Consider the following 25,746-nt stretch of genomic DNA (forward strand, 5'->3'; position numbering starts at 1 on the left):
GGTTATATAAAGGCTGTCTGTCTGGTGTTGTCACTGTTGCCATGTAATTCATGTCTGATCGTTTTGGTTATAGAGGCTACAGTTGTGTCTGAAATGGCACCGTTACCCATAGTGCACTAATTTGACTAAAGTAGTTTCATACCCTGTGTATGATGCGTTCTATATGTACTTTTCCTGTGTGGTGTGAACACCGTTGCCGTGGTAACTGTTTTTACATTTTTACCTCTGACCCCTGCCCTGTTGACCCCGTACAGCCGGCGGTGCTGGACAATCTTCTGACCTCTATGAAGTTTGTCCTCCACGGGATGGGCATTCTCCGGATCAACCTGACCAACAGCAAGAACAAGGTTAGAGAGGGAGATGGAGTGTCCTGTCTGTCTGTCTGTCTGTCTGTTGCTCTGTCTGTCTGACTGTTGCTCTGTCTGTCTGACTTGTCTATTGCTCTGTCTGTCTGACTGTTGCTCTGTCTGTCTGACTTGTCTATTGCTCTGTCTGTCTGACTTGTCTATTGCTCTGTCTGTCTGACTTGTCTATTGCTCTGTCTGTCTTGTCTATTGCTCTGTCTGTCTGTCTGACTATTGCTCTGTCTGTCTGACTATTGCTCTGTCTGTCTGACTATTGCTCTGTCTGTCTGACTATTGCTCTGTCTGTCTGACTTGTCTATTGCTCTGTCTGTCTGACTTGTCTATTGCTCTGTCTGTCTGACTTGTCTATTGCTCTGTCTGTCTGACTTGTCTATTGCTCTGTCTGTCTGACTTGTCTATTGCTCTGTCTGTCTGACTTGTCTATTGCTCTGTCTGTCTGACTTGTCTATTGCTCTGTCTGTCTGACTTGTCTATTGCTCTGTCTGTCCGACTTGTCTATTGCTCTGTCTGTCCGACTTGTCTATTGCTCTGACTTGTCTATTGCTCTGACTTGTCTATTGCTCTGACTTGTCTATTGCTCTGACTTGTCTATTGCTCTGACTTGTCTATTGCTCTGACTTGTCTATTGCTCTGTCTTGTCTGTCTTGTCTATTGCTCTATTGTCTGTCTGTCGCTCTCGCTCGCTCTCTTAATCTCCACCTCCATAGAAACACTACTTCACTTGATGGCTTTAGTGTGTGTGATTTGTCAATACAGACACTAGAGGGCAGCATGCCTACAGCAGACAGTAGTGTCTGTCTCACACACACACACACACACACACACAAGGCTGGCGGGTCCCAGTGGTCTGATTGGCTGCTGCTGCTCTCCATGTTTACTCAGCCCTGACCCATTAGTCTGCTGGCAGCTCAGGACATTCCCTACACACACACACACACACATACACACACACAGAGATACGGACACAGATACACATGCACAACCACACTCTCTCTAGTTTTATTTTGTGTTAGAATGTCATAGTTCAAATGGGCATCAATAATAGCCAGTTAAGTGAATGAGTTGTAGTGTAATTGCTTTGTAATGCCATGGTACAGAGGTGTGATCGGGAGACGGTGCGTGAGAGACTGGGTGGGAGGTGTTATTGTCAGGTTCCATTCAATTTGAATACCTTTATTGCCCAAAGGTAACAGAGCTTAAAGCATCACCACCCACACTGAGTCTGACAGCGCATAACTAGAGCTGTGAAACTGTGATGAATTTCCTCTACTGATAACCTTGTCATTCGTGCTGTGTGAGAGAGTTTGGGGTCGGCAGCGTGTGTAGCTTCATGTCCAGTCTGTGTCATGGAAACTGTATGGACACGACACCCTCTGTGTTCTCACCCGCCAGGTGCACGCCCACTCTGTGTTGTCCTGTGGGAGGTGTTTTGATGAGGATCAGGTGCTGTTTCCGTTCATTGGCCACGCCCTCTCCTGTCTGTGGGCTGACCAGGGGGTCCGAGAGGCCGCAGCCAGGGGTTACGAGTTTGAACTCAACGACTCTGCCCTGTAGTGAGTAAACTAATAACACTGACCTGCTACAACACACTGCAGGGTGGGTACTGACCTGCTACAACACTGCAGGGTGAGTACTGACCTGTTACAACACACTGCAGGGTGAGTACTGACCTGTTACAACACACTGCAGGGTGAGTACTGACCTGTTACAACACACTGCAGGGTGAGTACTGACCTGTTACAACACACTGCAGGGTGAGTACTGACCTGTTACAGCACACTGCAGGGTGAGTACTGACCTGTTACAACACACTGCAGGGTGAGTACTGACCTGTTACAACACACTGCAGGGTGAGTACTGACCTGGTACAACACACTGCAGGGTGAGTACTGACCTGTTACAACACTGCAGGGTGAGTACTGACCTGTTACAACACACTGCAGGGTGAGTACTGACCTGTTACAACACACTGCAGGGTGAGTACTGACCTGTTACAACACTGCAGGGTGAGTACTGACCTGTTACAACACACTGCAGGGTGAGTACTGACCTGTTACAACACACTGCAGGGTGAGTACGGATCTGTTACAACACACTGCAGGGTGAGTACTGACCTGTTACAACACACTGCAGGGTGAGTACGGACCTGTTACAACACACTGCAGGGTGAGTACGGACCTGTTACAACACACTGCAGGGTGAGTACTGACCTGTTACAACACACTGCAGGGTGAGTACTGACCTGTTACAACACACTGCAGGGTGAGTACTGACCTGTTACAACACACTGCAGGGTGAGTACTGACCTGTTACAACACACTGCAGGGTGAGTACTGACCTGGTACAACACACTGCAGGGTGAGTACTGACCTGGTACAACACACTGCAGGGTGAGTACTGACCTGTTACAACACACTGCAGGGTGAGTACTGACCTGTTACAACACACTGCAGGGTGAGTACTGACCTGTTACAACACACTGCAGGGTGAGTACTGACCTGTTACAACACACTGCAGGGTGAGTACTGACCTGGTACAACACACTGCAGGGTGAGTACTGACCTGGTACAACACACTGCAGGGCGAGTACTGACCTGTTACAACACACTGCAGGGTGAGTACTGACCTGTTACAACACACTGCAGGGTGAGTACTGACCTGTTACAACACACGTCTTACCTGAACACACCTGCACTGTACAACTGTACAACTAACTCACCTATATTTTCACTCTTCCTCTATTTCTGTGTCTCTCTGTCTGTGTGTCTCTCTGTCTGTGTGTCTCTCTGTCTGTGTGTCTCTCTGTCTGTGTGTCTCTCTGTCTGTGTGTCTCTGTCTGTCTGTGTGTGTCTCTCTCTTTCACACACTGTGGTTGAGTCAGCATATGTTATAGAGAGATCCAGGGTTCTAATTATCTGAGTGTGGAGGCCTGCTGTCCTGTGATTAGCCTTGTGGTGTGTCACTGACAATCCACACACACACACTGTCACAAATAATCAACTATGATCACCCTGAGAGCCAGACAAAGGAGAAAATACCTATTACGAGAAGAGAAGCGGTGGTCATTATGGACAAATCTATGTGACGGAGGTGAGTCTGAAGTAGAGAGGGAGAAAGAGGGAAAATGAGCAGAGAGAAGGCTGAACCAACCAGCCCAGCAGGAGGCTGTCATCTCTCCTCCTCTCCCCCAGCATGAGGCCTCTGCTCTGGCTTTATCTACAGCGACAGGTCCCCTGGAGACCCACTGAGCACCAGCCGGACACCACAGCCTGGGAAATACACCTCGGACAAAGTCACGCAGACACACACACACACGCACACACACACGCGCACACACACACGCACACACACACGCGCACACACACACGCACACACACACACACACACACACACACACACACACACACACACACACACACACACACACACACACACACACAGAGAAACACACACACACAGAGAAACACACACAGAGAAACACACACACACAGAGAAACACACACAGAGAAACACACACACACAGAGAAACACACACAGAGAAAACACACACACACACACACACACACACACACACACAGAAACACACACACACACACACACACACACAGAAACACACACACACACAGAAACACACACACAGAAACACACACACACACAGAAACACACACACACACAGAAACACACACACAGAAACACACACACACACAGAAACACACACACAAATGCTTGCAGACACAGAAACACACAGAATGGAAGCTTTCCCGCATCAAAGTGATGGTGACATTCTCGCCCAGTCATCCCCTATCAGCTACTTGGGCTGTAACACACCCTGCAAACATCACACACACACACACACACCCCAGTATAATCCATTTGTTAGATGAACCATAGCCTCAGAGCACCAGTATTATGTAAAGCTGTAATTCTAAAACCCATTAATCCACTAGTCTGAATATTCAGAATGGAGATTAGTATCGTAGCATCTCCTGGGGGTGAGTTTCTCACTGCATTCCACACCTGACAGCAGCTTCATTTGTAAATCAGGAGGTGATGGAACAAAAAGGTATCGTGAGCGGAGGGTGAGCTGGGGAGTTCTCAGGTACCAGGACGCATGAAAACAACACCTTTTATAAGAAATCCTTGCATGCATATCATCACATTTGCGTCGTGGCGTAGAGCAGTAGAGTAGAGGCACTTACACAGGTTGCACACACTGGGAACATGTTTAGTAGTCGAGGGTCCGGGGAAAGTCTTTTATCAACACATTTCATGCAGTTATACAACAGTTTTACAACATGCAAATCATTGAAATGGCAGGCGACTTTGACACTGACAAACTGAGAATCAAAAATCAATACACATTGACCTTGTCTTGAACCCATCAATAGTCCAGACCTAGATGTGTGGAGACACAATGTGAGGAGGAAAATATAGTCCTAAAAATGCTTTCCAGTTTCACTCACTCACCTAATGATGCTCAGGTCACTCACCTAATGATGCTCAGATCACTCACCTAATGATGCTCAGATCACTCACCTAATGATGCTCAGGTCACTCACCTAATGATGCTCAGATCACTCACCTAATGATGCTCAGGTCACTCACCTAATGATGCTCAGATCACTCACCTAATGATCAGCAGATCACTCACTGGTGATGGCTGATGCGCTAGTGCCAAAAGTCTCTGTCTCGTCTCTCTCTCGTCTCTGTCTCGTCTCTCTCTCGTCTCTGTCTCGTCTCTGTCTCGTCTCTGTCTCGTCTCTATCTTGTCTCTGTCTCTCTCTTGTAAAACAGTATTTGGAAGTTAATCAAATGTTTTGGTGGCCTACAGCACAGAGTCTTGTATATTCAGGAGGAGACATTTGCCTCCTACCTGTTTTCCTGCAGTTGTATCTGAAATAATATCTGCATGATGTTTTTCCACTGACAGATGTGTGGCTCATTCCAGACTGTAGGCTGTTCCTTGTTATTGGGCCACAATCCACAGCTAAGCAATTAAAAAAACAAGATGCTATTGATCCTCTGTGGCTAAATGATGGGCCTTCTCATGGTGTCGTAGGACACACTGAATGGTTTCATTTATTTCTGAACAGACAGCAGTAATTCTATAGCTTTGGAAAACGTATTTACAGTTCTCAAGGGAGCTGCAGCCAGAACCTTGTGATTCCATAAGGAAATAAGTGGTGAAGTTCAACGCAGGAGAGACGAGATGCAGGCTCCTGTCTATCAGAGCAGAGAGAGAACATCCTCGCTTCTCACACAGCCACGCGTTGGTCTCAAACATGGGTTACAATGTTGCACATAAACCCGGCCCAGCCCGAATCTACTCTTAGAAATATTAGGCCCGGGCTGAATATCTACTTTTTCACATTACGTTTTTTTTTTTTTTGTGGGGGCAAGAGAATTAATCGAAGAGGCAACTCGAATGAACTTTGATTGCTTTTTATTATAATTTTGAAACAATTATTTTTCATGCCTCGAGAGGTACCGGAATAAAACAGTCCAAAGAGGAGAGGTACCGGAATAAAACAGTCCAAAGAGGAGAGGTACCGGAATAAAACAGTCCAAAGAGGAGAGGTACCGGAATAAAACAGTCCAAAGAGGAGAGGTACCGGAATAAAACAGTCCAAAGCGGAGAGGTACCGGAATAAAACAGTCCAAAGAGGAGAGGTACCGGAATAAAACAGTCCAAAGAGGAGAGGTACCGGAATAAAACAGTCCAAAACGGAGAGGTACCGGAATAAAACAGTCCAAAGAGGAGAGGTACCGGAATAAAACAGTCCAAAGAGGAGAGGTACCGGAATAAAACAGTCCAAAGAGGAGAGGGACCGGAATAAAACAGTCCAAAACGGAGAGGGACCGGAATAAAACAGTCCAAAACGGAGAGGGACCGGAATAAAACAGTCCAAAACGGAGAGGTACCGGAATAAAACAGTCCAAAGAGGAGAGGTACCGGAATAAAACAGTCCAAAGCGGAGAGGTACCGGAATAAAACAGTCCAAAGAGGAGAGGTACCGGAATAAAACAGTCCAAAGAGGAGAGGTACCGGAATAAAACAGTCCAAAACGGAGAGGTACCGGAATAAAACAGTCCAAAACGGAGAGGTACCGGAATAAAACAGTCCAAAGAGGAGAGGTACCGGAATAAAACAGTCCAAAGAGGAGAGGTACCGGAATAAAACAGTCCAAAACGGAGAGGTACCGGAATAAAACAGAAGAGGAGAGGTACCGGAATAAAACAGTCCAAAGAGGAGAGGTACCGGAATAAAACAGTCCAAAGAGGAGAGGTACCGGAATAAAACAGTCCAAAGAGGAGAGGTACCGGAATAAAACAGTCCAAAGAGGAGAGGTACCGGAATAAAACAGTCCAAAGCGGAGAGGTACCGGAATAAAACAGTCCAAAGAGGAGAGGTACCGGAATAAAACAGTCCAAAGAGGAGAGGTACCGGAATAAAACAGTCCAAAACGGAGAGGTACCGGAATAAAACAGTCCAAAGAGGAGAGGTACCGGAATAAAACAGTCCAAAGAGGAGAGGTACCGGAATAAAACAGTCCAAAGAGGAGAGGACCGGAATAAAACAGTCCAAAACGGAGAGGGACCGGAATAAAACAGTCCAAAACGGAGAGGGACCGGAATAAAACAGTCCAAAACGGAGAGGTACCGGAATAAAACAGTCCAAAGAGGAGAGGTACCGGAATAAAACAGTCCAAAGCGGAGAGGTACCGGAATAAAACAGTCCAAAGAGGAGAGGTACCGGAATAAAACAGTCCAAAGAGGAGAGGTACCGGAATAAAACAGTCCAAAACGGAGAGGTACCGGAATAAAACAGTCCAAAACGGAGAGGTACCGGAATAAAACAGTCCAAAGAGGAGAGGTACCGGAATAAAACAGTCCAAAGAGGAGAGGTACCGGAATAAAACAGTCCAAAACGGAGAGGTACCGGAATAAAACAGAAGAGGAGAGGTACCGGAATAAAACAGTCCAAAGAGGAGAGGTACCGGAATAAAACAGTCCAAAACGGAGAGGTACCGGAATAAAACAGAAGAGGAGAGGTACCGGAATAAAACAGTCCAAAGAGGAGAGGTACCGGAATAAAACAGTCCAAAACGGAGAGGTACCGGAATAAAACAGAAGAGGAGAGGTACCGGAATAAAACAGTCCAAAGAGGAGAGGTACCGGAATAAAACAGTCCAAAGCGGAGAGGTACCGGAATAAAACAGTCCAAAACGGAGAGGTACCGGAATAAAACAGTCCAAAGAGGAGAGGGACCGGAATAAAACAGTCCAAAGAGGAGAGGTACCGGAATAAAACAGTCCAAAGAGGAGAGGTACCGGAATAAAACAGTCCAAAGAGGAGAGGATCCGACTTAAATTAAGCACAGCCTGACTGGCATACTGTCTGTCTCTCTGTCTGTCTCTCTCTCCATCTCTCTTCCTGTTCTGGCAGGATCCGTCTTAAATTAAGCACAGCCTGACCGGCATACTGTCTGTCTCTCTGTCTGTCTCTCTCTCCATCTCTCTTCCTGTTCTGGCAGGATCCGGCTTAAATTAAGCACAGCCTGACCGGCATACTGTCTGTCTCTCTGTCTGTCTCTCTCTCCATCTCTCTTCCTGTTCCGGCAGGATCCGGCTTAAATTAAGCACAGCCTGACCGGCATACTGTCTGTCTCTCTGTCTGTCTCTCTCTCCATCTCTCTTCCTGTTCTGGCAGGATCCGGCTTAAATTAAGCACAGCCTGACCGGCATACTGTCTGTCTCTCTGTCTGTCTCTCTCTCCATCTCTCTCTTTCTCTAGCTTTTGAAATTGTTACCTTTTCAGATATACAATGTTTAGATCAAATAATCTAATCTTTGTCTTTCTCATCCTCCTCCTGTAGTTTCTTTGAGAACATGGGTCGTATCATCTCTCCGGACTACGTTCCCACGGAGACGGATGTCCTGAGGGTCAGACTGAGGACCACCGGGGTCATAGAGACGCAGTTCAAAGTCAAACACCTGCTCTTCAGGTAAATAATACTGTTGTGTGTCTTCTCTTGTTGTTGTAGACAATACGACTTTCCCAAAATACGAAGGCCTACTATCAGGGCTCTGCATTTTAAAGAAATTAATTGGTAGCACTGGTGCTCCCAATTTAAACATGTTAGGAGCACCAGATTAAATTTAGGAGCACCAGATTAAATTTAGGAGCACCAGAAAATGTTTTCCCAATTGATTGAGCGTATATTGGGCCTGTATGAGTTCCAGCTTCTTCTGAAGCACATGTTGTTGCCCTGGAAACTACCACGTAACTCTTCAAAGACATGCGTTTATTATGAACGCTCCAATGTTGATATGAACACCTGTCATTGACATTACAGAGTCATTAGTGTAATATTTAGTTTTTTTTTACATGGTGTAAAAGCACCATTGCCCTATTGAGATATGTGACATTGAAAATTGTACACTGTCTCTTTAAAAACGTTGTGCGTTGACTACATGCAAGACATCTGTCATTCATTAATTCATTAATTGCTATGGTTACCTCCTGAAGAAGCTATGCCTTTTCCTTTCATTCCAACTGTTTGGATATCAGTGGAGGCTGGTGGGAGGAGCTATAGGAGGATGGGTTCGTTGTAATGGCTGAAATGGAATGACTGGAACAGAGTCAAACATGTGGTTTCCAGATGCTCGACGTGTTTGATACCGTTCCATCCATTCCATTCCAGCCATTACAACGAGCCCATTCTCCTGTAGCTCCTCCCACCAGCCTCCACTGTTCGATAATACTGGTCAAGTTACCAGGTTGTCAGCTAGCTTAGCCAATGAGGTAACACGACCGAACAAAGTGTGAACAAGTGGTTAACGATGCACAAGTAGTTTTAGAACAGCCCACGACGCAATGCTCCCAAAATAAAACTCGTGGTCACACGGCAAAATATTTTAGTCGCATTGGTCTTTAAAGCTCCGCTGACGATAGTTTTCAGGTTAACTTTAAGTACGAGGTTTTAACTTAAAAGTGATCAAAAAATACCTGTGACAGGTGCTGGTATCTTTTCATCTTTGGGACCATGTCATGTTATCTCACACAGCCTCATTTTGTCACAGAGACTTTATCTCTAACAGCCAATTTGGCTTGTGCCAATCAGACAAACTGATATCTGATTGGTCTGTGATTGAGTCAGCAGGAAGTCAATATGTCAATAGCCTAACAGGCCTTATCAACACACAGTGGAGGAGAGTCTGATAACCAGGCGCACACACACACATGGTAGAGATGTGACAAATGGAGGAGAACGTTAACCTGCCACTTACTTTTATCGGCTTCCATTACAACACTAAGAACAATTTAGAAAGTTCTTTGTGAATTCACAATGCAGCTGCACTGCTGCCAGCAACAGGTTGGTTCTCATGGAGCGTCCCCTTCAGATGGTGGAGCACCGCTACCACCACTACTGTTGGGTCTCCCCTTCAGATGGTGGAGCACCGCTACCACCACTACTGTTGGGTCTCCCCTTCAGATGGTGGAGCACCGCTACCACCACTACTGTTGGGTCTCCCCTTCAGATGGTGAAGCACCGCTACCACCACTACTGTTGGGTCTCCCCTTCAGATGGTGGAGCACCGGTACCACCACTACTGTTGGGTCTCCCCTTCAGATGGTAAAGCACCGGTACCACCACTACTGTTGGGTCTCCCCTTCAGATGGTGGAGCACCGGTACCACCACTACTGTTGGGTCTCCCCTTCAGATGGTGGAGCACCGGTACCACCACTACTGTTGGGTCTCCCCTTCAGATGGTGGAGCACCGGTACCACCACTACTGTTGGGTCTCCCCTTCAGATGGTGGAGCACCGCTACCACCACTACTGTTGGGTCTCACCTTCAGATGGTGGAGCACCGCTACCACCACTACTGTTGGGTCTCCCCTTCAGATGGTGGAGCACCGGTACCACCACTACTGTTGGGTCTCCCCTTCAGATGGTGGAGCACCGCTACCACCACTACTGTTGGGTCTCACGGAGCGTCCCCTTCAGATGGTGGAGCACCGGTACCACCACTACTGTTGGGTCTCCCCTTCAGATGGTGGAGCACCGCTACCACCACTACTGTTGGGTCTCACGGAGCGTCCCCTTCAGATGGTGGAGCACCGGTACCACCACTACTGTTGGGTCTCCCCTTCAGATGGTGGAGCACCGCTACCACCACTACTGTTGGGTCTCCCCTTCAGATGGTGGAGCACCGGTACCACCACTACTGTTGGGTCTCCCCTTCAGATGGTGGAGCACCGCTACCACCACTACTGTTGGGTCTCCCCTTCAGATGGTGGAGCACCGGTACCACCACTACTGTTGGGTCTCCCCTTCAGATGGTGGAGCACCGCTACCACCACTACTGTTGGGTCTCCCCTTCAGATGGTGGAGCACCGCTACCACCACTACTGTTGGGTCTCCCCTTCAGATGGTGGAGCACCGGTACCACCACTACTGTTGGGTCTCACGGAGCGTCCCCTTCAGATGGTGGAGCACCGCTACCACCACTACTGTTGGGTCTCCCCTTCAGATGGTGGAGCACCGCTACCACCACTACTGTTGGGTCTCTCCTTCAGATGGTGGAGCACCGCTACCACCACTACTGTTGGGTCTCCCCTTCAGATGGTGGAGCACCGCTACCACCACTACTGTTGGGTCTCCCCTTCAGATGGTGGAGCACCGCTACCACCACTACTGTTGGGTCTCCCCTTCAGATGGTGGAGCACCGGTACCACCACTACTGTTGGGTCTCCCCTTCAGATGGTGGAGCACCGGTACCACCACTACTGTTGGGTCTCACGGAGCGTCCCCTTGAGATGGTGAAGAACCGGTACCACCACTACTGTTGGGTCTCCCCTTCAGATGGTGAAGCACCGCTACCACCACTACTGTACCTCAACTCCACTTTGCTAAATGTGCATTTCCTCCCTCACTTCTCAACGTTCAGCGGTACAGGACTTCACTGCTGTCGCTGGTCTTTCTCTGCCATTTCCAACTGGTAACTGAAATGACGAAGGGGTGGAGAGTCGACTCCAAAAATAATTGATTACTCGACTCCTAGCACGTCGACTCCTAGCACGTCGACGCCTAGCACGTCGACGCCTAGCACGTCGACTCCTAGCACGTCGACTCCTAGCACGTCGACTCCTAGCTCCTCTCTCTCTCTAAACAACTGTTCCAATGGAGCTCCTCTCTCTCTCTAAACAACTTTTCCAGTGGAGGTCCTCTCTCTCTCTAAACAACTTTTCCAGTGGAGGTCCTCTCTCTCTTTAAACAACTGTTCCAATGGAGCTCTTCGCTCTCTCTCTAAACAACTGTTCCAATGGAGCTCCTCGCTCTCTCTCTAAACAACTGTTTCAATGGAGCTCCTCTCTCTCGCTAAACAACTGTTCCAATGGAGCTCCTCTCTCTCGCTAAACAACTGTTCCAATGGAGCTCCTCTCTCTCGCTAAACAACTGTTCCAATGGAGCTCCTCTCTCTCGCTAAACAACTGTTCCAATGGAGCTCCTCTCTCTCTCTCTAAACAACTGTTCCAATGGAGCTCCTCTCTCTAAACAACTGTTCCAATGGAGCTCCTCTCTCTAAACAACTGTTCCAATGGAGCTCCTCTCTCTAAACAACTGTTCCAAACACAATCTGTATCCCAAGTGGGACTCTATTCTCTAAATAATACACTACTTTAGACCAGAGTAGTGTACCCTATAGGGAATAGGGTGTCATTCAGGATGTAACCCACACTCCAGTCTCCTACACCCGCTCTGTAAAATTCACTTCCTATGAATTATAATAACTAACAATATTACCTCTGCATTTCATATGAATTATGAAAACGTAACAATATTACCTCCTGTATTTAAAATGATAAACCATATTACCTGGGCTGTGGCGAGAGGCTTTTCATAAGGTGCCTTTGTTTTGCATCTAAACATTGTCACACTGCATTGTGGGAACTGCATGTCAATATGACACAGACCCTTTTACCTCTGTGTGTGTGTGTGTGTGTGTGTGTGTGCTTCACAAATTGGCAGAATATCTGTGTGATGGCCTCTGTCTAGGAGCAATACAATAGTTGATTTGGGTTACCAGAATCAACACCACACACACGCACATACAATCAGCATGTAGGGTCATGGACACATGAAATTGAAAGCTGTCAATCAAACTGCACTATGGATGCTTTTATTGACAAAAATTACCCATCACATAAAACACACACACTCTCTCACCCACACACACACACACACACACACACACCCACCCACACACACACGCACCCCACTCTAGTCGTAAATCTCTGTGGATGGGGGTACGGGGACCGAGTCCCCCGTTTTCAATTTCCTCAAAGACAATTACCCTCAGCACAACACGGACGGACAGACAGGGAAAATGTCAAATCTCTCCAAAGAAAATGTTTTTTTTTGTCCATTTCACCTTTGTCTAAACAAGATAGATACTGAAGTGGAGGTATCTGTTATACACACTTACTGGAGAGGAGAGGAGGGGAGAGGAGGTGGGGAGGTGGGGAGGAGAGGAGGGGAGAGGAGGAGAGGGGAGATGGTGGAGAGGAGAGGAGGAGAAGAGGGGAGATGGTGGAGAGGAGGGGAGGGGAGATGGTGGAGAGGAGGGGAGGGGAGATGGTGGAGAGGAGGGGAGGGGAGATGGAAGGGGAGATGGGGGGAGGGGAGATGGGGGAGAGGAGAGGAGGGGAGAGGAGGGGAGAGATGGAGAGGAGAGGAGAGATGGAGAGGAGAGGAGAGGAGAGAGATGGTGGGGAGGAGAGATGGTGGGGAGGAGAGATGGTGGGGAGGAGAGATGGTGGGGAGGAGAGGAGGGGAGAGGAGAGATGGTGGAGAGGAGAGGAGAGGGAGAAAGGCAGTTCTCTGGAATATCTTGTGACATTTATGAGATGAGACTTTTCATGTGTGTATTTCTCACCCAATTTCACTTCCATTTATGTTTTCAAACAAACTAAATTATGAATCACACCAAATGTAAATGATTTGAATAATTGAAGCGTAAACATTGGGCCGGGGATGTTGCACCACGTCTCTGGTCAGAGGCTCCTCCTGATCTTTATATAGTGTGTGTTGTGCTTTGAAATGTTCGCCAGTCTGTAGACGTCTCGATACATACGGTAGTCTACGTTTCAGCCCCGTAGGTGTGTGTGCGTCATCTAGATGTCAAATAAGTCATTTGAATGATTGCTGGCTGACAGGAAGTGGTTTCTGTTTGGTCTCTCTCTTGGTCTCTCTCTTGATCTTTCTCATTTTCCTCCTTTCTGGTCTCTCCTCCTCCTCCTCCTCACACTTTGCTTTTGTTATTTTTCTGTCACGTTGACTACTGCTAAATCCCACAGCCACTGCGGGGCCACTGCGGGGGCACTGTGGAGGCAGGTTAAATGGTAGAGCACTAAAAGGACCAGTGGATGAATGGGTGTGTAAAGCCTTCGTTGTCACCCATTTGTCTGCCTTTCTTTCAAAAAGACACAGGCTTCCACAGGCTTTCTATAACCCATAGTTGTTGACAGTGTGTTTGCGTTGTGGGCGGAGCTGTAATATCTGATCAGGTAAAAGGAGGAGAGGGAGGCTGCACTATAATATCTGTCCTTCTCTGTTCTCTCTTTCATTCTCTCTAAAGTATGAGGTGAGGGACCCAGAGAAAGATGGGGATGGAGAGATGTGTTCCTGAACCTCACACACACACACACACACACACACACACACACACACACACACACACACACACACACACACACACACACACACACACACACACACACACACACACACACACACTCTTCCTCAGTCAAGGTCAACGTAGGTCGCAGTTCGTTAGCTAACCCCTAATTAACTATGTAATGAAAGAATGAATGGAACACTTGTTTAATCCTCCAATCACATCGTCTCCTCCGTCTACCAGCCCTCGCCGCCCAGATGTCACGGGACAGTTTAGTGCATACACACACTCAGCCTGCTTACCATTGACCTGTGACCCCCTCATTCCGCCTCTAGAGAGATGAGACACCATTCCAAGTGGCACCCTATTCAGTTCCCATAGGGCTTTGGTGAAAAGTAGTGTACTATATAGGGAATAGGGTGCTATGGGGACGCGGCCTCTCTCCATTTCACCTCGTCTTCATCAGAGCATCAGATAATTAACCGACACTGATAAATGACCAAGGAATTTACAAGTTAAGTGGGGCTGGGGGAGGGGACAGAGAAAAGAGGGGGAGGATGGTGGGGGGAAAGAGAAAAGAGGGGGAAGAGAAACGAGGGTGGGGGTGAGGGGAAAGAGAAAAGAGTTGGGGAAGAGAAGCGAGGGTGGGGGGTGAGGGGAAAGAGAAAAGAGGGTGGGGCTGGGGGAAAGAGAAAAGAGGGTGGGGCTGGGGGAAAGAGAAAAGAGGGTGGGGCTGGGGGGGAAAGAGAAAAGAGGGTGGGGCTGGGGGAAAGAGAAAAGAGGGTGGGGCTGGGGGAAAGAGAAGAGAGGGTGGGGCTGGGGGAAAGAGAAGAGAGGGTGGGGCTGGGGGAAAGAGAAAAGAGGGTGGGGCTGGGGGAAAGAGAAAAGAGGGTGGGGCTGGGGGAGGGGAAAGAAAAAAGAGGGTGGGGCTGGGGGAGGGGAAAGAGAAAAGAGGGTGGGGCTGGGGGAAAGAGAAAAGAGGGTGGGGCTGGGGGAGGGGAAAGAGAAAAGAGGGTATCGGCTAGCATCATTAGTTAATTTTGTGATTTTGAGATGTGGTTGAAATTATTTTTTTTTAAATTGCATTCCATACACGAGGCCCTATTGGCATTCCATACACGGGGCCCGATTGGCATTCCATACACGGGGCCCTATTGGCATTCCATACACGGGGCCCTATTGGCATTCCATACACGGGGCCCGATTGGCATTCCATACACGGGGCCCGATTGGCATTCCATACACGGGGCCCGATTGGCATTCCATACACGGGGCCCGATTGGCATTCCATACACGGGGCCCTATTGCCTCTGGTCAAACGTAGTGCACTATATAGGAATTAGGGGTGTCATTTGGGATGCAGAATGCATCTCACTGTCTCTGTCTATTGCCTTGGACTTATTTACTTCAGATAAAACCCTCAAAACACATCAAGAGAAATAAACTATTAAGTCCAATTAGCTACAGACCAATGTCCAGATGACCTGCTGCTCAAATGTTCTAGATGTAGCTGGATGATGTGATATACTACGCACACACACCGAACACTGTGACAACACTAGCTGAACAGATGGAGCAAGCTGCTCGACAAGGTTGTGTACGAATAATACCCCCAAATAAATAGTATGCGAAAAACAAACCGTTTCAGTATGCGGCGTTTTGTAAATTGTACTCTGAATGCATCATCTAATGTGCCATTGCGTTAACCCCTGCCATTTGTTCATTTTGGTACAGCGTGTCAATTTATCTGATTATCAGCTGATTTCACACCATATTAGCCAGCACCAGACCTCCAAGTTGTTTGGGTTTTAGTGTAGAATCTTCAGAGAGCAGAGACAAACTCACCAATACTCAACATGGACTGTAGCATATCAAGTTACTTGCGAATTAATAATTGTTATGGTTTATTGCGAGTGAAAGGGGATTTTTTTTTAAACGTATTCATTGCCGTTGAGTGTGACTGTGTTCAACCGTTGCCCCCGGACCTTTTAGGAGGGGAGGAGAAAAGAGACTGGCATCACTAAATCCCAAATGAGATCCCTTTTTGTTTTAATGACGTTGGCTTACGCTAAAATACTACAGAGGTTTCCATCATCTCTGGCTTATTCTAAGCCCTCTGGCCGTGTCCCAAATGACACTCTATTCCCCATGTAGTGCACTACTTCAACCAGAGCCCCGTGAGCCCTGATCAAAAAGACTGCTCTGAATCGGGAATAGTGTGCTAAATGGGACGCAAGCTCTGTGTGGACCTCGAGGGGCTTCACGGAGGACCCAGGTGTTCCTGAAGGACCCAACAGACGGTTCCCTCAATCTGAGTAAATTAATTAACTTACTAATTGTCTTTAGCTAATTGATAAACACACACACACACACACGATCTAAATAGTAACAGGTGTCCTATTTGAACCTATGCTGTGAACCTCCTGCTGACAGCTAAATGTCATTATCACATGGATCTAAAACACTCTAAACACATTGGCCAAACCACGACCACACTAATAACCTGTCTCGCTGGCTGCCCAAGTTCTCTACTCCACATAATCAATGAGTCTGATGTGTTCCATCTAATGTACAGATTTCTCACTCGCTCATTAAAAAAATATATATATTTATACAAAAAATAATTCTCTCCCCCTTCCCCCGCTCCAGGATGTATGATGTGGGGGGTCAGAGGGCAGAGAGGAGGAAGTGGATTGGTTGTTTCGAGGACGTCCGGGCCGTGGTATTTGTTGTTTCTCTCAGTGGATACGACATGACTCTAGTAGAGGACCCATGTATGGTGAGACACCCTCTCTATTGTTACCCCGACATCTTTACCTGTCGTTTCCCTGATGAACACGGTTGACATATTACTACACAGGGTCTGATGTGGCAGGCGCCTGGTTTACTAATGTTACACCTCATGAATTCCCCTCTTTCAGAACCGCCTACAGGAGAGTCTGAAGCTCTTCTCTTCCATCTGCAACAACATCTTCTTCAAGAGTACCTCAATGGTAAGAGAGTCTCTATACTGTAGTACCTCAATGGTAAGAGACTGTCTCTATATTGTATTACCTCAAAGGTAAGAGACCGTCTATATACTGTAGTACCTCAATGGTAAGAGACAGACTCTATATTGTATTACCTCAATGGTAAGAGACGTCTCTATACTGTAGTACCTCAATGGTAAGAGACCGTCTCTATACTGTAGTACCTCAATGGTAAGAGACCGTCTCTATACTGTAGTACCTCAATGGTAAGAGACAGTCTCTATACTGTAGTACCTCAATGGTAAGAGACAGTCTTCTATACTGTAGTACCTCAATGGTAAGAGACCGTCTCTATACTGTAGTACCTCAATGGTAAGAGACCGTCTCTATACTGTAGTACCTCAATGGTAAGAGACCGTCTCTATACTGTAGTACCTCAATGGTAAGAGACCGTCTCTATACTGTAGTACCTCAATGGTAAGAGACCGTCTCTATACTGTAGTACCTCAATGGTAAGAGACCGTCTCTATACTGTAGTACCTCAATGGTAAGAGACAGTCTCTATACTGTAGGACCTCAGTGGTAACAGACAGTCTCTATACTGTAGGACCTCAGTGGTAACAGACAGTCTCTATTAGGGGGTACCTCAGTGGTAACAGACAGTCTCTATAACGGGGTACCTCAGTGGTAAGGCCCTAGTCTAAAGCCCAATTCAAACGAAAAGCTTTTTTTTTTGCACTTGTAAACAACCTTGTACACGCTGGAATTAGAAAGCACAGGAGTCAATGAGAGGGAACAGATGGACCGTCAACATCGTCAAAAGTCTGAGAATGGTATTTGGTAAGAGATCAGGTAACCAGCAGGCTGGGCGAGAAGAAAATATGCCCAACTCGCCTGGCATGCAAGTTCATTTATTTATCTTTTCAAATATTGTAGTGCACAGATTTTGCCATGATTTATTTTATTTTTATTATGGCTAGAAATATCCCATCCGTACAGAAACTCTTCCATTGGTAGTTACAGCTACTTGGCCAAGTCTAAACAGAGTAGGGTTGACATGGTTGTCCTCTAGTTGTCCTTTTGCTAATGGACAGGATGGAGACGACGCTACACACACACACGCTACACACACACACACACGCTACACACACACACACACGCTACACACACACACACACGCTACACACACACACACGCTACACACACACACACACGCTACACACACACACACGCTACACACACACACATACAGACACACACAGACACATGCTACACACACACACACAGACACACGCTACACACACACACATAGACACACACACATGCTACACACACACACATACAGACACACACAGACACACGCTACACACACACATACACACACAGACGCTACACACACACACACGCTGCACACACACATACACACACGCTGCACACACACACACACGCTGCACACACACACACACACGCTGCACACACACACACACACACGCTGCACACACACACACACACGCTGCACACACACACACACACACGCTACACACACACACGCTACACACACACACACACGCTACACACACACGCTACACACACACACGCTGCACACACACACTCACTGTTGCGCGTAGAGTCCATGGGGAGGACAGAGTGGGAACGGATGAGTGAAGCAAACATGGAGGAAGTCTTTCTCCATCTCGTTCTCTCTCTTTCTCACTTGTCATTTATGTCACTCGTGGCTTCTGAGTGGACATGCCTCTGCAATGTCTTTGTCACCACACACCTACACACACACACACACACACACACACACACACGACCGACCACAGCCTTTGTTCTAATAGGTCCCTTGTCACTCGTAATTAAACAGCGAACAGTAATTTAGGTGCATTCTGCTTGCTTCCAGCCCACACACACACACACACACCAACACACACACCAACACACACACCAACACACCAACACACACACACCAACACACCAACACACACACCAACACACACACACCAACACACACGCACCCGCCCTCATCAAATGAAGGACAGTGTAACGAGCTTGTTTAATGGGACCTCCTTTAGTGTGGTTTTCATGCCCACTTGGTGTGGTGGCGTGTGCATGCGTACGTGTGTGAGACCGAGTAATTAATCTATCAGGGCGTGTCTGTGAGTCTGCGAACCTATAACCCTCCACCCACTGTTCCACTGTATTAATTACACACCACACACACACTCATTATTCTCTTCATTCAAATCAGTTCATCCATCATTATCTCGCTAGTTGTTGTTCTTTTAACCAAATGAACCAAAGCCAGGTTGAATGAGAACTGCTCATAGACTTTTAATTGGTCCACTAGTGAACCACTACGGTGAACTAAGATGCGTCCCAAATGTCACCCGGTTCCCTTTATGTCCCTTCATATGGGCCCTGGTAAAAAAAAAAAAAATAGTGCACTATATAGGGAATAGCCACGTCATTTGGGATGCACGCCACTGAGTCAGAGTGTTGTGTATTGTGAAAGGGACAGTCAGTCAGGGACAGTGTGTTGACTCACACCATAATACTTGCGACAGCTAGCTCAGTCAATCCTCCTGTAGCCAAGGCTTCACTAGGTAATTGATCTGAATTCGCCAGTGATCGCTCTCCCGATCACATGTACAGATTTGACCATTCATCAACTGGCATTTACGGTTGATTGATGAGTAGCATAATTCTGCAGTTATATCCGTATCACCTGGAAGTGGTATTTACAGGAAATGGTTTGACACCAGTAATCACAGTATTATTCTTTGATTGGACGTTGATTGGACGTTGATTGGACGTTGATTGAACATCCTCCCTATTGTTCATCTGTATGTTTGTTTACCACTCTATTTATTTGTGTATAATTGCCGACCAGGGATGTCGGATATTTTTTATTTATTAATGTATTTGTTTATTTATTGCAGATCTTATTTATGAACAAGATCGATCTTTTTCAAGAGAAGATTTTACATTCGGGGCGGCATCTGCGGCTGTATGTGCCGCAGTTCAAAGGTCAGTCACGCTGACCACACCCTAATACACACACGACACGTGCACCACACGCAATAGGTAAAACATATGTGACCAGACTGATAATGCTATTGCAATCCATTGGTGTTTGACATGAAATGGCCTTTGTTGTCATTGATAAAATAACAATATACAGGCTTGAGATCGGAGGAAGCCATCATGAGAAGATGTTGTATTATCATGGAATGGAACTAACTCTGAAAACGGTATTGCCTGACACCCTCTTTCTCTCCCTCTCTCCTTCTCCCTCTCTCCTTCTCCCTCTTTCTTTCTTTCTCTTTCTCCTTTCTTTCTTTCTTTCTTTCTTTCTCTCCTTTCTTTCTTTCTCCCCCCCCCCCAGGTGCAGACTGTGACGTGGACGCTGCGGCCCGATACATTGCCGGAATGTTTGTGTCTCTCAACGCCACGCCCAGCAAACTCATCTACCACCACTTCACCACGGCAACGGACACCTCCAATGTACAGATTGTCTTCCAGGTCGTCATGGACACCATCATCAAAGAGAACCTAGAGGCCGTCTCTCTGCTATGATTGGTTCTAAGAGTTCCTATGAGTTCTAACAGTTCCGATGGTGCTGGTTGGCTTCTGGACTCTGGGGTGAAGTTTCCCTCGGCACAGAGCTAGACTCAGCTTCCCCTCACCAAATCATAACCTTAAAGGGTCAATCCGCAGTTGCTATGTCCATTTTTGGAGTTAGCAACTGGCCCATTGATTCTTGAAGAATGTAACTTATAAATCGCTCATGAGCTTAATTCAAAATATAAGCTTGTTTTACTCCGTTTGTAAACAACGTAAATGTGAACAAATAGCCTCAACATGGTTAAAACTAGAATGCTGATATGATGGATTGACAGTCTTTGCATCCAGAGCTCTAGCTATGCATTTGAGAGAGGTTACGATTCTCCAGCCCCGTCCCTCAGCTGTTTACCAAAACGGGCGGGGAGTACGCTTTGTTATTGTTTCAACTGCTGAGTTCCATTTTAACTGTTAGTGGGGATAATGGAAAACCAACACAAGATCAGTGACTAGGGGCTCCGTCACCCTACTCCGTGTTCTGGTTCCGGTAGAAAAGCGTGTTTAAGTCGACTTCATAATGAAAGACCCCTCGGTTCATTTCCTCTGGGACTGTTTACATGACTTCCCGGAACGAGGAGGAGGTCCATTGAAGAACATTTCACTTCCCGGAACGAGGTCCATTGGAGAACATTTCACTTTCCGGAACGAGGAGGAGGTCCATTGGAGAACATTTCACTTCCCGGAACGAGGAAGAGGTCCATTGGAGAACATTTCACTTTCCAGAACGAGGAGGAGGTCCATTGGAGAACATTTCACTTTCCGGAACGAGGAGGAGGTCCATTGGAGAACATTTCACTTCCCGGAACGAGGAGGAGGTCCATTGGAGAACATTTCACTTCCCGGAACGAGGAGGAGGTCCATTGGAGAACATTTCACTTCCCTCTTCTTGTTTTTGTGAACAATCATGGACTATGGTACATATTTATTTGTGTTATTGTTGTTGTTATGCAACCCTAATCAGAATAGGAATAATACAACATCAACATTTTTCATTCTTAACTTGTTATATTTCTTATTCATACCAGAGCTCATTGGAGGGACCCTGTAGACGGTAATGATAGGCTTCCTCTCAGCTTTGGTTGCTCGGTTACAGTCATCCGGCTAAATGCTCACTCAGCTTAGTGCACGTCTTAGTGTGTGTGGGGGCAGGCAGGAGGATTTACCGTTTGTCCATTAGATGCGCGGGCAGTGTGGTACTGGTGTGGAGGTGTGGAGTTATGGGTCACTCATCCATACAGACTGTGTGTGTGAGGTAAGGGGTTCACTCATCCATACTGTGTGTGTTAAGGGGTTCACTCATCCATACTGTGTGTGTGTGTTAAGGGGTTCACTCATGCATACAGACTACGGGCATTTTCCTCCCATCCATCAATGCCTATCACTCCTTAATGGGACAGAGATCACAGAAAACAACTGGCTTTATTTAACTGCAGTAAATCTCATCACTCTTGTGTCCTGCTCTCCTTTCCTCCCTCTTGCTCTCTCTCTCTCCCGCTCTCAAGCACCTCTTCCTTTCTCTCTCTCTCTCCTCTTTTTTCTTAATTTACATGTTTTATTCTGTCATTCATTTGGGGATTGTTGTCTAAGTTGCTCAACAGACAAGTATCTGTTGGAAGACTATTGCTATCAAACTATTGTCTAAGCATTTGAGAAATAAAATCTTACCATTATGTATTTATAAGAATCATTCCTAATTGTGCCCGTTTATGGGGACCTTGGGGGGTAAACAAGTACCTTTTTTATGTAGGCCATGTAGTATTTAAATTCTGTTTTATATGCTTCTGTCATCTAATAACATTTTAATCTTGAGTTTTTGGGTTGAGATTTGGACACAGAATTGGATTATAATTCAGTCGATCTTGTGAAATAACTTGACCTTGGTGTCTTCAGATTAATTGGCTATGCCAATTAAATAATTATTTGAATGTTTCGGAGTCGTTTGTTTACTGGCCGTGTCGTCGTTTTTAGGAAGTAAACAAAGCAGATTTAAGTAATAAGGCTTGAGGGCGGTGTGGTATATATGCAATATACCACGGCTAAGGGCTTTTCTTAAGCACGACACACTGCGGAGTGCCTGGATACAGTCCTTAGCCGTGGTATATTGGCCATATACCACAAACCCCTGAGGTGCCTTATTGCTGTTATAAACTTTGTTACCAACGTAATTAGAACATTACTTTTTGTCATACTCATGGTATATCGTCTGATATACCATGGCTTTCAGCCAATCAGCATTCAGGGCTCTAACTACCCAGTTTAGAATAGGCTATATAGTGCAACTGACTGCAGAAAAATGTGCTTCAGTGAAAAACATTGTCAGGATGAAAATACTTCAATATAAGTGATTTATGTTGCTGAGGCTTCGAAATAGTCTAGGTCCTACTGCACAAAAGAACATCTTCATTTGTTTCCACAATGAATATGTAGCCTAGGCTACTATCAGTCAAGCATAAATACAAATGTACACCAATCAAATTAGCAATATTTGTTCATTTTAATAAAATAAATAAAAGTGGACAGGTTCTGCTCAGCAGGCAATGATTTATGAACATTTAATAATAGCCTACATTAGGCAACGCAGGTAACCTACAAGGGAGGGTCTGGGTGAGGGTCGGCATAGGAATATAGCGGAGTGTGGGGGGGGTGACAAAAGATAGCTTTGTAGCCTAGTAACAACTTTCTCTCACACACATTGCACTTTGGGTTTTTCGTTTTGTCTTTTTTTGTTTTGTTTTACACCGCTAGTATTAAACAAACATTATTCACATCCGTTTTTTATATATATATAAATGATGAGAAAACATTCAATGTCATCATCGATCACCGGTCCTTTTTCTCTCACGCTGCCTGCGTTCTCGCCCGTCTACCTCGCGGAAAGTCAACTGTTGTTGTTGGCGCCGGCGGGAGATTTGTTGGTCTCACGCGGCCAGGCAGTCCAGCGAGTCCAGGGAGAGGAACACGTCAGCCTTGCACTGGAACGTACTCGTTCCGTCCCGCAGCAGCTCGCAGCTCTTCAGGTTGGGAGAGATGTCTGTCACACAGATAGCCTTAGAGAGAAACGGCGAGTTAAATGATGTTCAGTCATTAATTGTGGCACATTAAAAGTAGACCTGTTTGGGGAAAATGTGCTGAAATGTAGAAAAATAGAAATGGATACAAATTTTCAAGAAATTAAAATAATTTGTACTTATTGTCACGTTGAAATATAGACCGACTACTGAGACATTTTGTATTTTCAAAGGTTGATTTTAGTTCAGTTTTTGTCACATTCAGGTTACTATTTATAGGCTATTATTCAAGTAGGTCTAGCCTATAGTCTACAATGTATTTTATTGGGTATAAAGACTGCTTAAACGGTTTAATTTATCTGACAGTAGGCAAATTGCGCGTCTCTTTGGAGCTAAAAGGACAGCGCCTTTTACGCAGTGGTCTGATATCTGGCGCGCTACTTCCTAGTCGATTCCAATTGATATAATCTCACCTTTAAAAGATGTTTAAACTTTTAAATGTGACGACAGCACTTTGCCCCCCAAAAATACATTGTCAAATTTTGCCATTGTAATAATGGTAATCAATTCACTTCATTAATTTGCGTGCAGGTAGAATCTCAGAAAAAATGTACTGTATTTTACCACATATAGACCTAATAGGGCCTCTCTTTGGGTACCAGCTACCTTAGACTTTAATTCAACGATTTTACCTCCCAAATCACACTTACCATATTTTTGAGCACGGGGGTCTGTCGGTTACCGTCAGTCACCAAGTTGTTCTCGGTGCCGGTGTTTTCCCCGCTGTCCATCACGGTTTCTTCTGACTCAGACCTCCGGATGTACGGGGACCTCCGGATCCCGGACAGCAGACCCGAGGCTCGGCCGACCGAGTGGTAGCTCGGTCCGGTGGACTGCTTGTACCACGCCTCGATAGGGTGGCACGAGATAAGCATGGAGATACCGACGCACACCACGGCGAATCTAACAGACCTCTCCATCTCGTGACGCCTTTTTTACGCAGCTGGATGGAATGTTGGTTCGGTTCGGTTGGTTGGTTCGGTTGTCGACGGGATGTTTTTGGTTCTTCTGTTCTTGTCTTCTTCTCTGGTGAGCTGTAGCCTAGGTTACCAATATCAACGGACGTTCTTGTTGGCTGGTTCTTCCGTTGGTTGGGTGTTCTCGAATGTTGTGACCGTTTTATATAGGCGCGCGGCACGATCGTGACCTGTCAATTGGATCAGAAAGATTGAATGATTCATCTTTACGCACGCAGATGAACAATCCAATCCGGATTTATGCGTTTTCTCTTTACCCCTGTGTTTGGGGAGGTTGACGTAGTGACATCACACCGATCCTCATCTATTTCTTAAACTAGAAAGTAACTTACGTTTATTGGCATATGACTGGAATTTCGTCATAAATGGTCCAGCTTCAGATGCTTTAACTTTACAAAACTGGGAGGGAGAGAGAGACAGCCCGCTGAATGGATTAGGAAATGTGTCCAAATGCTCGTAAATTATAGGCTATCCTAAAAAGCACACGTTTTCAGTTAGCTTGTTAGTTTATCCTTCTGTAGAACCCCGTACCTCCACAACAGTGTAAATAAGATCCCCATTTTTAGATAACAGCCTAAATAACCAGTGAATGGTGTGGCTGCTGAACAAGTTGAGACTAAATGACTTGGTGTTACCTTAGAGTCTAAACTGTCATGGTCAAAACATAAATATTCAACGCTTGTAAAGATGGGGAGAGGTCTGTCCGTAATAAAGAATGATCTGCTTTTATGACACCCCGCTCCAAAAGGCAAGTGTCGGCTCTAGTTTAGCCTTCTCTTGATTTATTGCCCAGTCGTGTGGTCAAGCTGCAGCTGGCCCCGAACGGAGCGGCACGTCTTGCTCTTCATTGTAATCAGAGGGCTCGATTGACACACAGCTCTGACACACACACTTAACCCACTAGACATGTCATCAGGGGTCTTTTGTTCTACAGTCCCCAAATCCAGAACAAATTCCAGAAAGCGTACAGTATAATATAGTCATTATTGAAGGGAACTCCCATCTCTTATTGCTTAAATGAACAGCAAACCTGGTGTCAAAAAACCGATAAAGCAACA

General features: G+C 46.2%; 2 protein-coding genes across 2 annotated transcripts; one reads left to right on the plus strand and one right to left on the minus strand.

Annotated features, from left to right (window-relative positions):
- Positions 1-251: 251 nt before the first annotated feature.
- On the plus strand, positions 252-22,327 carry LOC135530298 (guanine nucleotide-binding protein G(o) subunit alpha-like). The gene is made up of 7 exons (XM_064958656.1): positions 252-347; positions 1,758-1,918; positions 8,242-8,370; positions 16,700-16,829; positions 16,972-17,043; positions 19,962-20,049; positions 20,408-22,327. The coding sequence occupies exons 1-7, from the start codon at positions 285-287 to the stop codon at positions 20,596-20,598; spliced, it is 834 nt and encodes a 277-aa protein (XP_064814728.1). The 5' UTR covers positions 252-284; the 3' UTR covers positions 20,599-22,327.
- Positions 22,328-23,118: 791 nt separating this feature from the next.
- On the minus strand, positions 23,119-24,798 carry LOC135530294 (neuropeptide B-like). The gene is made up of 2 exons (XM_064958653.1): positions 24,362-24,798; positions 23,119-23,690 (listed from the first exon to the last, which is right to left on the minus strand). Exons 1-2 carry the CDS (start codon positions 24,629-24,631, stop codon positions 23,562-23,564), a joined length of 399 nt encoding a protein of 132 aa, XP_064814725.1. The 5' UTR covers positions 24,632-24,798; the 3' UTR covers positions 23,119-23,561.
- Between the last annotated feature and the right edge of the window lie 948 nt (positions 24,799-25,746).

Source organism: Oncorhynchus masou, unplaced genomic scaffold, assembly GCF_036934945.1.
Source record: "Oncorhynchus masou masou isolate Uvic2021 unplaced genomic scaffold, UVic_Omas_1.1 unplaced_scaffold_1319, whole genome shotgun sequence".
Lineage (NCBI taxonomy): Eukaryota > Metazoa > Chordata > Actinopteri > Salmoniformes > Salmonidae > Oncorhynchus > Oncorhynchus masou.